Below are 15,523 nucleotides of genomic sequence, written 5' to 3' on the forward strand. Positions count from 1 at the left end.
GTATCCCTGGGCAAGACACTGAACCCCTCCCTGCCTCTGATGCATGTCCCATTGGTGAATGAATGTGATCTGAAGCACTGATTAGTCTCTATAGAACTATTTATTCACAGTTTTGCATAGACAGTAGAGTGCTGTATGGATACGTAAATGAGGCACAGATTGTTTTGTAAAGCACGCCGAGTCTCCTGGTTGGACAGAAAGGTGTTATAAACAGGTATATCTAAAAAAATTTAAATATCAAGAAAAAGTTCAATATTTTTCTCTTCATTCAGTCTGGTTCAGGAGTGGCTTGACGCGAGGAATCACCAGGATTTGTCGGTGCAGAATGTGCCGAGTTTCCAAAATGGAACTTTTCACAATATTCAAAATTTCTGACACACTTGAGTTTTGGTTTTTCATTATCTGTAATCATCAAAATGACAAGAAATAAAGGCTTGAAATATTTCACTATGTGTAACGAATCTATACAATATAGGAGTTTAACTTTTTCAACCTTTAATTGTAAAATGTACCTTTAAGTACAGTCCATTTATCAGAACCATTTTTTACACATGAACATTTCACTTTAAAAACACTTATAATACATTGTTTTATAGTAGCAGTTAATTCTAGAGAAGTATCTTTAATGAGGTTTTCCTGCAACATTTCCAATTGATATGATGTGAAAACATTTTAGAGCAAACAGGTGGAGGGAAAATTATACAAAAGGGAGGCTTTAACTTTCTTCCCGTTGTCAGATTGTTTGTTATGAAGCTCTCACCTCCCTCTGTGTCCATCTGCCCTCTTGTCTCCACCAGCCAAGTGTTTGTGTCCATCACCAAGAGAGGGGACCCCCCTGACGTCCCATCGCTCCTCCTTCTCCTCACTGTGGCTTCGCTCCGAAGAGGATAGACTCTGATTGGACGGGGTGGATGTGGACAGGTGCTCTGTGCTGCTGTACACCTAGGTTGGGATGTTACAAAATAGATTTTCTTCCATCTTCAATAATGTGTCATTTTATCCAGAATAACCAACATGAAACAACTGAGAGTGGTTAGACGCACCTTGCTGAAACGATGGGCAACAGAAGAGAACTGCCTGAGCTCCAGAGATGATTCATCATCGTTGGTTTCATCATCTTCATCTGAGGCTACGTGACAGTACCGCTCTGAACGCACTGCAGGAAGCATATTTTATTCACATTTATACTGAGACATAAGTCAGAAAAACACCAAACATCTGGAATCACGTTCCAGCTGGTAAACAATTCTACCAAAGATTCATTTGTGTCCAGAGATGCAAAAATTCCAGTTTTGTGTGGTGATACAGATTTCTAAAGAACTGACATTAACAGAAAATAAAATATCCATCCGTCCATGTTTTTACTGTTTTCTGTGTAGAGTCACTGGAGCTGCTGTCCATCTGCAGCAGGAACTGTGAGAGGTGCGGGGGACGCCCAGGACAGGCTGCAAGTCCATCACAGGGACACACAGAGACAAACAACCATTCACTCTCACATTTTCTCACATTTAGGGACAATTTAGAGTCGCCAATCAGTCTAACATGCACGTTTTCTGATCTGTGGAGTACCTGGAGAGAAAACCCACTTATGCTTGGGGAGAACAAGTTCTAGAATTGCGCCGCTTGAGGTGGCTGCATGTTGGAGCAGCTCTGTTACTTTCATTCTGAGATTTTGCTTTTGGAAACTTTAATTCCTCTTTTTCTGGATGTAAATCACATTTTTGGATGATTGTTTCCTCTTGTGTCAGATGCTGAGCAGCTGGAAGGATTTTTACTGAAACATTTTACTTTTGGAAATTTGTTATGATGCATAACCATGACAACAAGCTGGTTTTTTGTTTTTTTTTTACAACCGGAAGCAGCTGATCAACATTTCAAAAGCTCAAATAATATCTCAGCTACAGCCCCAAATCTCAAATGAGTTGAAAAGGAGGCCCCGTGGATGCATTCCCATCTACCTGCCGGCTGTGCTCGAGTGTCTGACCACTGAGAACCTGGAGCTGGCAGAAAACATGGCTTGTGACTATAGATGGACCGAGATCATCCCCCTTTATCTGCAGCTGGATGTCTGCACAGACGAGGAGCTCGGCAGTCTGCTGGGAGGAGTGACCATCGCTCTCGGGAGGAGTTCTGCCTAGCATTCCAGCGATCCTGCAGCCCGGGGGAACCGAGAGGCCAGCCAAGTCTGGGTGAAGGGAATGGACGTCATCTGTGGCCAGTTTCTTCAGATCCGCTGTGGGATGGACTTTTACAAGAGACCCCTTCCTGCCTACAGCCATCAGCATCTATAACATCTCTATGACACGAGGATAACGAGTTACAACAACATGTAATTTCCCTTTGGGGTTAATAAAGTATTTTTGAATTGAACTGAATTTGAACAATCTCCACCCAGAATAGCAGCAGCAAATTTTGAATCTGCAACCTTCCTGTTGTAAGGCAAGATCTCTCCAAGATACCTTCAGTACAAAATACACGTTTTGATTTATAACTAAATGAAAAACTGCTTTCATGTTGCATCATCAGTTTAACCTGCTGCACTGTAGCCTCTGGGGTTCAGTTTGTGGAGGGGGGTGTTAGGTGGTCCAGTATTAAAGGACTGACACCTTTCACGCTTCTGCTCATACTGTTAACCATAATCTGGCTGCTGTTCCATCTTTACCCATCAAGTAGGTTAGACTGCACTTACAGACCTTAGGCAAAATTAAAAGTATTCAATTATTATTCCAGTTTTCTCTGCTGACTATAAACAGTCAGCTTTAATGAAGTAGATAGTTTGGAGTTTAAAATGTATGTTTTAGAGATAATCTGCAGTTAATGACTGACTAAGGATCAGCTGCAGTCAGTCATGATTTCACTAAATTAAATGAAATTGGCTTTTCAAAGTTTGTTTGTTTTTTAGATTTATTTTTCCCAACTTCTGATTGATGTGAAAATGTGGCTGATAATCTTAGGAACCACAGCGTGACAGTAAAATAAATGTTTACAGTAAAAAAGCAGCAGCAGTGTTCTCCGTCACTGGAATTCTACAAATAATATTCTCCTGATTAATAAAGTAAACAGCTATTTGGACAAATAAAACCCAACAGGAAAATAATTACAGTACTGCAGAGAAAACAGATTACAGCTTCTTCACATGTTCATGTTTTGGTGCACATCTCAAAACATTAGTGCACAAATTTATTCATTTTTTCTACAAGATCTCCAATTTCCACCATGTTCAACAGATGTTTGAGAAACAAACTAGACCCGTTGGATAACAAGGTCATAATGTGTTCATTTTATTGTATCTACACTTTCACCCTTCCTGCTGTGAATGGTGATCAGTCGCTAATAGGAGCAGAGGTGACATCACACCATGAGAAAGAGCTGGAAACAGCTCAACAGTAAAACACTATTTTTAATAAAACGAGACGAGTCACTGCTTCAGTGTTTTAACATCTATCAGGGTGTGTAGCACAGTTAGCTTTGCTAAAAGTAACAGCAGTCTCCAACAGTTTCCTCTGTAGAAATCCATTCTTTTAGTCGCCTCCCCACCATCTGTGCTGCTTCTGAGTTTATTTTTAAATGTCTGTCGACAGCACATACAGCTAACTTCAAGTCTTCTTCACTTCATATTTACTTCCACACACAGACGGACTGCTGCCAGAGTAACCTGTTTACTGGCCAGAGAAAAATAAATAAATAATTGGACAATTGGAGTGTTAACAGACAAAAAGAAGCTGGAGTAGGGCTGGGCGATAAGGACCAAAATTAATATCTCGATATTTTTAAGATAAATCGCGATATATATATTTTTTTCTTCATAGATAACAAAAATATATTTCTGAGTCAAAGCTTTGTCGCAGTTGTCACACAGGCACATTTAACAAACAGCTGTAACTTTACAAAATAAATGTAAAAAAAATTAAACTATTTACATATATTAAATAAAAATCCTCTTCCGCTGCGCTGCCTTCACGACGTTGGTCAGCGTGTGTGAAGCAGCACGAGGGGCTGTTGGTGTTCAGTGAGGGAGGAGGGGCCGTGTGCAGTTGGAGCAGACGGGAGAAAAAGAACTACACGGATTTTCAAGCCATTTTAATCATCGTAAAATGAACAACTTGTGACACATTGAGTATATTAAGATGTATCGAGTATATTTGGTATGATGAGTATATGCGATACATCGAGTGTATTCGATACATCGCCCATCCCTAAGCTGGAGCAGTAACAAGCAGATTCCCTGGTGCACCTCAGCAGTCAAGACGCATATTAGTTGGGAGTCTTTTTTAATAACATATGAAAGATGTGATTATGTGTCTAATAATCCACCTACTGTCAAAGTAACTGGTGTCCTCCTCTGACTCTAGCTGAGGTATGAACTCAGCTTTTTGTCTCAGAAGACCGTTCCAGTCCAGGCCCAGGAAGAACATGTGCACCTTCACCTCTGTGGTTCCACCTGAGAAATAATCACAATTCACTTGGTCACGTGATCATTTTAATCAAAGTCAGTTAGATTTTAGATGTATAGGAGCTAAAAAAAAAAAAAAAGAAGAAGAAAGAAATCTGTTTCAAGTCTTGTGCTTATGGGCTGCGGTCTGAAGCACCGGTAGATTAAGTTAAAAAATAATTAGCTGAAGAATGAAGTACGTCTCTGTTTTGGGAGTATTGTCACTTCTAGACATTTGCTTATACACGAGACCAGCTGTTAGGTCTTTAGCCACACTGGATCACTCAACACTAAGAATCCAGTGATTCCACCGGACACCAGGAGGAAAAAGAGAGCCTGTAGAGCTGGTTGTAAACGCTGAAAGAGAGTATAAACTACAAGTATAAACCATGTGTATCAACTGTTACTATGGAAACTGCTCTGTTTCCAACAAGATGGACAAATGATTGGTGCTAATCAGCTGCAGCAGGAGTACAGTGAGCCTTGTGTGTTTTACAGAGACATATCTGAACACACCTGAGAAGACTCAGGTCCTTCCGTGTGTGGGGCTCTGATCCACGTACTTTAAATCACTCTGGTGGCCTCTGCAGTTCTACACAAACTGTGCTGGGGTGAGAGCAGTGTGGAGAGACGGGATGAGGCTTAGACTGATTAGGAGCCAGCTCTGTCCGGGGCTGCACGCTGCCCCCTTACACAGCACTGTAATCCCTGAGCAGCTCCTTCAGCACGAGACGTTTACATCCCCGGTGCAGGAAAGAGTGCTACCGCAGGTCACTCCTGCTCACTTTTATGGGAAATACATGGACTTTTAAAGCATCACTGCTTATGCTGCATGCATCAAATACAGAGAAAGTAAATACAATTTTTCTTTTTATTTTAGGATCTTCATACCTTGTTATCAATAACTGCATTTTTTTCTGATCCAGTGACAGACAACTTCTGTTCATATCCAAAAAGGTATGGGTACCAAAGCTGAAAAGGTACAATTTGGCAGATGGTGCTATCAGGAGGTAAAACATCTGCATTTACAGAATGCTGCTTAGCTCCTAGTGAAAATGAAGTGGGTCAAAACAAAGAAGCTTCAAGAAGATTTCTGTCAACTTTGAGCCTGCAGTACACTTAAACAACAAAAACAGTTTTACCAGATGGCGTGCTGCTACCAACCATCATTTACTGGACAAACTCCACCCCAACCATCATTTACTGGACAAACTCCACCCCAACCATCATTTACTGGACAAACCCCACCTCAAAAAGCTGTGAAACTGTGACCATATGAGCAAAGGCGTAGTCTAAGAAGAGTGGAGAAGCAACTTTACATTTACACTCATAAATTTTCCAGGGTATTGTCTCTTTCTGAGACCCTTCATATTATAACAAACATTTTTTGCTCCTTTTCTTGACCAACACAAGTCCATAACACTAAGTAAGGCTCACCAACCTGTTCCAAGACGCTCCAAAGGGTTCTGCCGTAGCAGTCGGGTGATGAGATCCTGGGCATCAGTCGGCAATGCATCCTCTCCTTCTGGCCAAATGATCTCATCTGAACAAAGAAGCATACCAATAATCCAAGGATGTATCTTCAAAGACCAAAATAAAGAGACCACTCAGCAAACAGGAATAATTATTAGAGGCAGGTGGGATTACCATTAACCACTTGACCGAAGAGCTGCTCTGGTGTGTCTCCAAAGAACGGCACGCAGCCCACAAGGAACTCATACAGGATTATGCCCATGGCCCACCAGTCCACAGGTTTCCCATAGCCCTGTCTCAGGATCACCTCAGGAGCAATGTACTCTGGAGTACCACACACCTGAACACAAGAACAAAGGAACCAAAACTATTGTGTGCTTCGGTTATAAAATACAATTCAACAACAAAACAAGAAGAGGTACGAACCTGCTTGTCAATAAACTCTCTGGTATCTTTTTCAATGTGTCCTTCATACAAGTTGGTCGTCATGTTCATCAGGCCGATCTTTGACAGACCAAAGTCTGTCAGCTTGATGTGTCCCATGGAGGTGATTAACAAACTACACATGGAGAAAGCAGAAATACTTCACAATACTTCAGAGTTTATGTTTTTAGATTCAGAAAAAACCTGGAGTGAATATCACCCACCAACGTTTATGCTAATATCTTATGTGGTAAAACCTTGAAAATAATGTTCTGCTTGATCTCATGCCATGTCAACGAGATGTTAGCTACTAGCTACTATTATATCAAATGTTAGTGGTCGGTCAGTCGTTGGACGGATGATGCTGCCTGGCAGACGTCTTGAGTTAAACTAGCTCCAAAAGTGAATCCGCTGCAGCTGATCAATAAGTATTTTCAGAACCTTTCAATAAAGTCTGTGCAGTAGTTTAGGATGCATCCATAGATTATCCTTTCAGCGACTGGAAAAAAATGTGTGAGTAGAGGTAAACTGGTAAATACTGTTTTTGTTTAGCTGGCACTGGCTCACTTGTCAGGTTTGAGGTCTCTGTGCACAATGCCGTAGTTGTGAAGATACTCTAAAGCAAGGACAGTCTCTGCAAAATACATCCTGGCCATGTCCACAGGGAGAGGACCGATGTTCTTCAACAGGTTGGCACAGTCCCCACCTGAGAACAAGAGGAGGTCAAACAGACAGTGAGGCCGGCCACATGCACAGAAAATGAGTTTTACATGGGACAGTACATTTAAAGCAAGCGTCTGAGGTCCCATCCACACAAGAAAATTTTCTTTCCAAAACACTTAGTCGTTTCTAAAAAATAAAAAATAAACTCTGTTAAACCTTATGAGAAATGTTTTCATCTGCATGGAAACAAAAAACGGTCCCAATTGCTGTAATACTTATGCTAGGTCTGTTCGGTGCTGTAACATGTTCACAAAAATGCACCAGAAACAGAAAACAAGAAAGTTTTACAACATTATTGTTTAAACAGGGACGAGCGTTAGGCTTTAAATACTGTACACCAGGACTATTCAACTGGTGGCCCGGGGACCAAATTAGGCCCATGGCTGTGCTCAGTTTGGCCCAACAATGGATTAAATATTAAATAAAACTAGATTTTAAACCGTAAAACAAACTTAATGACAATAACTGCAGGATGTCTGACCCCTGAGCTCTTGGCTTTCAGTAACTGTGGCCCCCTGAGTAATTTAGTTGAATAGCCCTGCCGTACACTTTAGCATTTATATCATAGGCTAATATGCAATTATTGTCAATTATCAAGATGAAGTAATCTTGGTGTTTAAGTGGGAAGGGGGACATCAACAATCTGTTCACACTACAGACTGCAAACAATAAGACCTCTGAACCTAACCCAGATGTTAAACACAGTCCAGGAGCAGCTTCCTGGCTGGTTCCAGTCTGAGCTTTAACACCCACGCCCTCCATAAAAACAAGCAGGACATTGCCTTTATTACAGAATAACACACACCTCGGGTATTTTTCTAGATTCGCAAACTTCTTGCCTTGTTTAGACTTAAATACAATTTTTTCAAATAAGTTTAGCTGTAACTAATGCAGTGAAAATACGCTGCCTGGCCAAAAAAAAGTTGCCACCAAAAAAAAAATGTTACACTAATGTTTCATTGGACCTCCTTTATCTTTGATTACATCATGCATTCACTGTGTCATTGTTTCAATAAGCTTCTACGATGTCACAAGATCCATTTCCATCCAGTGTTGCAGTAATTTTTCACCAAGATCTTTCATTGATGACTAGACACTAGGCATGATGGGTGCATCACTTCACCTGCCTCTCTTCTTACCCTGATGCACCCATCACTCTGGAACAGGGTCAATCTGGACTCATCAGACCACATGACCTCCTTCCATTGCTCCAGAGTCCAATCTTTATGCTCCCTAACAAATTGAAGCCTTTTTTTTCCAGTTAGCCTCACTGATTAGTGGTTTTCTTAAGGCTACACAGATGTTCAGTCCCAGTTCCTTGAGTTCCTTCACATTGTATGTGTGGAAATCTTCTTACTTTCACTATAAAACACAGCCCTGAGTGCTACTGTTGTTTTTCTTCTATTTGATTTCACCAAACGTTTAAGTCATCGCAGATCACCATCATTCAGGATTTTTTTCCGGCCACATTTCTTCCTCAAAGACGATGGGTCCCTACTATACTTCCAGTTTTTAATAATTTAATAATGCGTTGGACAGTTCTTAACCCAGTTTTAGTAGGTTCTGCAATCTCCTTAGATGTTTTCTCTGCTTGATGACAATGATTTGACCCTCTTCAAACAGACTGACATCTTTTCCACGACCACACGATGTGTCTTACAACATGGTTGTTTAAGAAATGAGAAGCAACTCATTGCACCAGTTGGGGTTAAATAACTTGTTGCAGCTGAAAGATAATCATCCCTGCAGTAATTATCCAATAGGAGGCTCGTACCCATTTGCTTAGTTAAATCCAGGTGGAGACTTGTTTTGGCCAAGCAGTGTATTTCAAGACTTAATGTGACACCAAGATTGATTGTGGGGAAGTAGGTGGGGCTTAAAGCTCCTCGTCACTAGTGCACAAACTTTGGCTGCACAAATATAGCGTGCCAGCTTTGATAAAACGGTTCCTGCTGGGTCCAGTTCCCAACAAGGGACGGTGGAGACAGTAGTCCGGTCTATTAGTAGGTTATGTTTTTGAGCTACATGAAAACACAGGGTGGTATTGTAAGATGATTGTTTTTCCATCCTTTTCATTTAGAGGCTCTAAAAACACTGTTTCCGTGGGAACGGGTCTTTAAGAGTGCATCATCATCATCATAGCCCTTCTTGTGTGTAGTAATTTGCAGTTTGCAGATCTACCTTCAACATATTCCATGACCATGCAGAGGTGCCTTCGCGTCTCAAAAGAACAGAACATGGAAACCACAAATGGGTTTTCAGCAAAGGTCAGGATATCTCTCTCGACAAAAACTTGCTGGATTTGGTTCCTAAGAATCAGGTTTTGTCGGTTTATCTTCTTCATTGCAAAGCGCTGACGAGTTTCCTTGTGCCGCACCAGATACACAGCTCTACATGGGAGAGAAGGCAGCAAATGAAACGAAGATTAAAATAATGACATGTTTCCACAGAAAGTTCCTCATTTTTCCCACTTGTAGCCAAACAGAGGTCTGTCTTACCCATAGGCGCCATTACTAATGAGCTTTATAGTCTCAAAGTCACTCTCCAGTGGTTTCCTGCGAGGAGGGGTACAGGCTGCTCGGCTCTGAATCACACACATCCAAATAAAAAAATCACTAATCATTCGATGTCTGAGATGAAACGAGTGCAATGATCATGTCTTACGACCATTAACAAGTGTCAGTGGGGGTGTATTGAAGGATGACAACAATGTGGAAAGAACAAGTGTGCGGCAGTATTTAAGATATTTGGCCTGTATTTACCTCAAAACAACAGACATAAGAAAATGGATCACTTTAAGCAACTCTGTATTGTTTAATTTAACAATATTCTGAGCCTTAAACGGAGCCCTCCTGAAGTCCTTTAACTTGGACTAGTTGGCAAATGGCTTTCATGACTGATTCTACAAAATGATTCACAATATTTGTGGAAGCCCTCATCTTCCTCACCTGAGTCAGGGAGGCTCAGTCATGTTACTGACATGTGGAACATGTAAAAAAAAGATGCAACATATTTTTCTCTCAGAATACAGCATGGTCATGAGTCTCATTTTATCTTGAACGTTTACCACTTTCAACACAGTCATCTTCAAAACCTTCAGCTCCTCTTGAACCCTTCCCCATTTTAACGTGGGTGTCTTCAACCCATCGTGGGCTGCATCACTGGTGACCAGGAAGCTGAATACAAGTGTGGTGGACAGAACCACCTGCAACTCAACGTTGGAAAAACTAAAGAGCTGCAGGTGGACTACAGGAAGAAGACCACCCCCCCACACCCTCACCCCTATCAACATCAAGGGAACTAAGGTGGACTCTGTGGACTGCTACAAGTACCTGGGGGTCCACCTAGACAATAAATTGGACTGGACAGCTAACACCAACACCCTCTACAAGACAGGACAGAGTCACCTTTTTCTTCTGAGGAGACTCAGGTCCTTTAACATCTGCAGGACCATGCTGCAGATGTTTTACCACTCGGTGGTCTCCAGCATCTTCTTCTAGCTGTGGTGTGCTGGAGCAGCAGGGTGAAGAAAGCTGATACCAACAATAAACTCATCAGGAGAGCTGGTTCAGTTCTGGGAGTGGACCTGCAGTCTCTAACAGACGTGTCTGAGCAGAGGATGTTGAGGAAACTGCTCCAGATCCAGAACGACACGTCACACCCCCTGCATGACACCCTGGACTCTTACTGCAGCACCTTCAGTCGTAGACTGAGACCATCGAGGTGCTCCACAGAACAACACAGGAAGTCCTTCCTCCCTGTGGATATCAAACTTTTCAACTCCTCCCCTTTCTGCACATAGAACAATAAAATTGATCCTGTACTACAATAAACTCTTTAATGTGTCTGTCTGCACCGGTTTAGAACTTAATTGTTGTTATTTTTATATTCTCAGTTATTTTTAATATCTTGTGTGACTCCTTGTGTATGTTCCTTTGTTCATTCAATCTTTATTTATACAGGCTGGTCTCATTGAGCCACGAGGACTCATTTACAAGAGAGACCTGTTCCAGACAGAACATGTAAAGTACAGACAACAACTACAATAAACTATAGTAAAAATGCAGTTAAAATAAGAGTAGTGTGCAAAACAATAAAACAGGGTGAAATACTAAAAATAAGAACATACGTGCTTTGATTTTTCCATTGACATTATCAAATGTTTGAAACCTCTTAAATAAATCAAGGTGGACAAACTTCAGTTCCTGCAAGGTGTTCCAGGTGCAGGAGCTGAGTAGGAAAATACCTTTTTCTTCTTTGTACTGAAACTCTGGCACAACAATTTCCTGTGGGATCAATAAAGTCCCATCGTATCTCATCTGGAACCCTTCAGTTTGGTTGTGGGCATCTCAAACCTGGCTCAAGAGCCCTGGAGTTGTATTTTGACACTTGTCTGGACAGAAAACATGTCCAGGTCTAAAATCCATGTTGATGATAAATATTTATTTAAAAAAACAGGTCTAATCTGTCAATCATTTCAAAAGAGTAGTCTAGAACATTAAATTATAAACCTGGTAGTGGAAGGGGGTACAACCATGTGACCCAGGGAGGTCCAATGCTGGCAACAAAATAATGTGCACACGAAATAGACTTTGATTTTCTGTGCAGCCACGTAAAACTAGGCTGCACAGCTCCCTGGCTGCAAACGATGCAAAGAAAAATTTACCTATTTTCTCTAAATTTTCAGTCACAACTAGTCTGGTTTTCTTTTACTGACAAATAAGTGTATATAAAACATTACCCTGTATTTTAGTCAAATACTGCTGCTTGAATTCATCCATTAATGATGTCAAACACAATCAGAAAACTGTCAGCACAGTTTGGAGATACTATTTAATGTTCGTTTGCTTTTTAAATATAGAAACTCAAGAGAAACAATGTTCAAAGATTTCCATTTAATAATAAAAATAATATAGTTATAAATTTTTAAAAGCATGTAAAATACCATGTGTGTGACAACAGACAGGAAAGTCAAACCAAACAGCTTCCAGAAAAGGATGTATTCCAGTACTTTCTGCAGCAGAACCAGAAGTCTACTCAAATAATTTGGGTCCATTTGTAAATCTTGTTGCTTTACAATGTTTTTTTAATTTTTTAATTAAAAAAAAAAAAGCATCTCAGTGTTTTCAGTTCTGTCCAGCCAAACTTACTTTGTCTCCAATGGAAATTTCAAAATCTTTACACTCCCTCCTGTTTCAGCCTGCGCTTGATGTGAGCACATACCTGTGCAGGTGTTGCCTCCCTGGAGTCATCAGATTCTCTGCTGGCTGTTCTCTGACTCGGACTCGTTGGCTCGAGGTGGACCATGTCTGTGAAAGCAGAGAAGGAACATTTCAAGCTTGATTCAGTTCAAATGGTCTGATGGGTAACTCTAAATTGTCTCTAGGTGTGAGCGAGAGAGTGAATGGTTGTTTGTCTCTATGTGTCCCTGTGATGGACTTGCGACCCGTCCAGGGTGCCCCCCGCCTCTCGCACAGTGACCCCCGTGACCCGAAAAGGAAGAAGCGGGTAAAGATAATGGATGGATGGTGAGAAATGAAGATGATGTTTTATTCAGCTGAAGTAATGCAGAAGAATAATGTTTGATCAAATGAAATCAGACACGGATCATAGTTTCCTGGTTCGGCTGAATGATGGTCCAGTGTGCTGGAAGCTTTAACACACAGAACTCTCAAGAAAACCCTTACAGCCTCTGATTATTGATTATTGTTGAACAAAGAGCATAACTTCAGGATTGCCCAGATTTTTTTCTTATTTTGGTACTTAAAATGTTTCCCTCTGCTCCTGGGGCGGCTGTGGCTGAGTGGTTAGAACAGTTGTCCTCCAGTGGGAGAGTTGAGGGTTCGATTCCACCAGCAGTCACATGTTGAAATGTCCCTGGGCAAGACACTGAACCCCTCATGGCTTCTGATATGTGTCCCATTGGTGTATGGATGTGATAAAGCTCTGATTATTTTTGTTTCCAGTTTAAAGACTAGGCTTAAGACTTTCCTTTTTGATAAATCCTATAGTTAGAGTCGGCTTGGGTTCCCTGAGCTGTCCCTTAGTTATGCTGCTATAGGCTTAGACTGCTGGAGGACAAACTGACCACAATTTTCACTCTGCTACTGTCTTTGCTTACTCTGCTCAACCTGTTTTGTCTTTGTAATTATTTTTCTATCCTTAACATGTGTTGTTTTGTCTTTCAGATACACCTGGACCTATACCTGGACCTACCATTCTATGTTTGTCTGTCTCTCCTTCCTGTCCACTCAAACCAGCCGGTCAAAGCAGATGGCCGCTTGTCCTGATCCTGGTTCTGCTGGAGGTTTCTTCCTGTTAAAAGGGAGTTTTTCCTTTCCACTGTTGCCACTGTGCTTGCTCAGGATGGGAGACTGCAACGAAGCCAAGATTCATCTTGTCTGCTGGATTCATTAGATAGAGAACTTTACTAATTGGCTTTTATGTGAATGTTTCTGTAAAGTGCTCTGAGACAACTTTGTTGTGATTTGGCGCTATATAAATAAACTGAACTGAATTGAATTTTGTACTTATACTTACGGTTTCTGAAGTTGTAGAAAATGTCATCTCTAAACAGCTAACGTTTTCAAGAAGCTAAAGTTCTAGAATTGTGCCACTCAAGGTGGCTGCATGTTGGAGCAGCTCTGTTACTTTCATTCTGAGATTTTGCTTTTGGAAACTTTAATTCCTCTTTTTCTGGATGTAAATCACATGTTTTTTGGATGATTGTTTCCTCTGGTATCAGATGCTGTGCAGCTGGAAGGATTTTTACTGAAACTTTTTTAGTTTTGGACATTTGTTATGATGCGTAACCATGGCAACAAGGCAGTTTTCTACAACCAGCAGCTGATTAACATCTCAAAAGCTCAAATAATATCTCAACTACAGCCCCAAATCTCAAATGAGTTGAAAAGGATGTTATGTGGACGCATTCTCATCTACTTGCCAGCTGTGCTTGAGTGCCTGACCACTGAGATCCTGGAACTAGCAGGAAACACGACTCACGACAGCGGAAGGACAGGATCGTTCCTCGGCACCTACAGTTGGCTGTCCGCAGCGACAAGGAGCTCGGCAGACTGCTGGGAGGAGTGGCCATCGCTCTGGGAGGAGTTCTGCCCAGCATTCAGACGGTCCTACAGCCCGGGGGAACCGAGAGGCCAGCCGAGTCTGGGTGGACGGATCGAACGGCATCTGCAGCCAGTTTCTTAGGATCCACTGTGGGATAGACCTTTACAAGAGATCCTTCCTGCCTACAGCCATCAGTGTCTATAACATCTCTTAATGAAATGAGGATAACGAGTTACAACAGCAAATAATTTCCCTCTGGGATTAATAAAGTATTTTTGAATTGAATTGAATTGAAGAAGAAAAAAAACAAACAAAACAACTACTTACCACATCCCAAAAAGCTAGGAGTCAGACCAAATTATTCTGCAGAAACTACGGGTTATTTTATAGAAATACTTGAGTCTAGTTTGGACCAAGGAGGGGTGGTAGGAGCTGTGGGTTTAGACCTACACAGGACTCCATGGTACCATCACTCAAGACTGCTTACAAAGCTTCTGAAATAAAACCTGCTGAACTGTGGGTCTACTGATTCACAAGACATTTTACGAATGTTGCATACAAACACACATCAGCAAAAACATCTTTGATGTCAGCTACAATAAAAAAAACATTCACCTTCCAGAGGATCTTTGGTGAGGCCAAGCTGGCTGATGATGTATCTGGGAATGTCCGTTTTTATGCCCTGGCTTACTTTGGCTTCACCCTCAGCAGCCTCCAAACGTTGGTAAAACTCCTCAGGATCAAACTCCTGGAAAAAACATAAAGACAAGACAGGTGTGTTGAAGATCTGTTCATTTCTTTTATTTTTTACCTTCTGGAAAAGAAAAGTTAAATACTAACACCTGAATTATTGTTTTTTAATCCAAGAAAACATTGAACTAGAGGAAAGAAAAACATTTTTCAATTATGATATCCAACATTATTGACGTCTTCTGACAAAACAATTCACAAACACTAATAGGTGGTACGGTGGTGAAGTGGGTAGAGCTGCTGCCTCTCAGTGAGCAGGTAACCGGTTCAAATCCCAGTCAGGGACCTTTCTGGGTGGAGTTTGCATGTTCTTTCTGTGCATGTGTGGGGTTTCTCCGGGTACTACAGTTTTCTCCCACAGAATAAAAACATGCATGTTAGAACAAAGTCAATGCTCAATAATCCAGGTATACAATCCAACAATTTTCAGTCAGGTCATCTGGATAGTTTCTTTTTTTTTTTTGGTGCTGAAACGTTTTGCCTTCGGTCCGGAAGGCTTCATCAGTCAAGGAAACACACAACAAAACTGATTCTTCCCCCAACAGCTTACTCCAAAGTGGAACAAACCAGTTCTGCTTGTGATTATATCGTCTCTTTGGTACGCCCCCTCCTCCATTGCTGGCCCTCTTCCTGGTTGACAGTCTTGTCAAACTG

General features: G+C 41.3%; 1 protein-coding gene across 1 annotated transcript in view; it reads right to left on the minus strand.

The window, feature by feature from the left end:
• Window positions 1-15,523, minus strand: part of mast3a (microtubule associated serine/threonine kinase 3a) — a gene marked incomplete in the record, with an annotated part of 96,603 nt that overhangs the window by 9,234 nt on the left and 71,846 nt on the right. Inside the window, 11 exon segments of the mRNA XM_037682014.1 lie at window positions 761-942; window positions 1,044-1,156; window positions 4,319-4,441; window positions 5,874-5,975; window positions 6,080-6,245; window positions 6,332-6,464; window positions 6,896-7,034; window positions 9,233-9,441; window positions 9,550-9,635; window positions 12,275-12,360; window positions 14,735-14,867. Coding sequence (XP_037537942.1) covers window positions 761-942; window positions 1,044-1,156; window positions 4,319-4,441; window positions 5,874-5,975; window positions 6,080-6,245; window positions 6,332-6,464; window positions 6,896-7,034; window positions 9,233-9,441; window positions 9,550-9,635; window positions 12,275-12,360; window positions 14,735-14,867 — 1,472 coding nt within the window.

Source organism: Nematolebias whitei, chromosome 9 (genome assembly GCF_014905685.2).
Source record: "Nematolebias whitei isolate Nwh7 chromosome 9, NemWhi1, whole genome shotgun sequence".
Classification (NCBI taxonomy): Eukaryota; Metazoa; Chordata; class Actinopteri; order Cyprinodontiformes; family Rivulidae; genus Nematolebias; species Nematolebias whitei.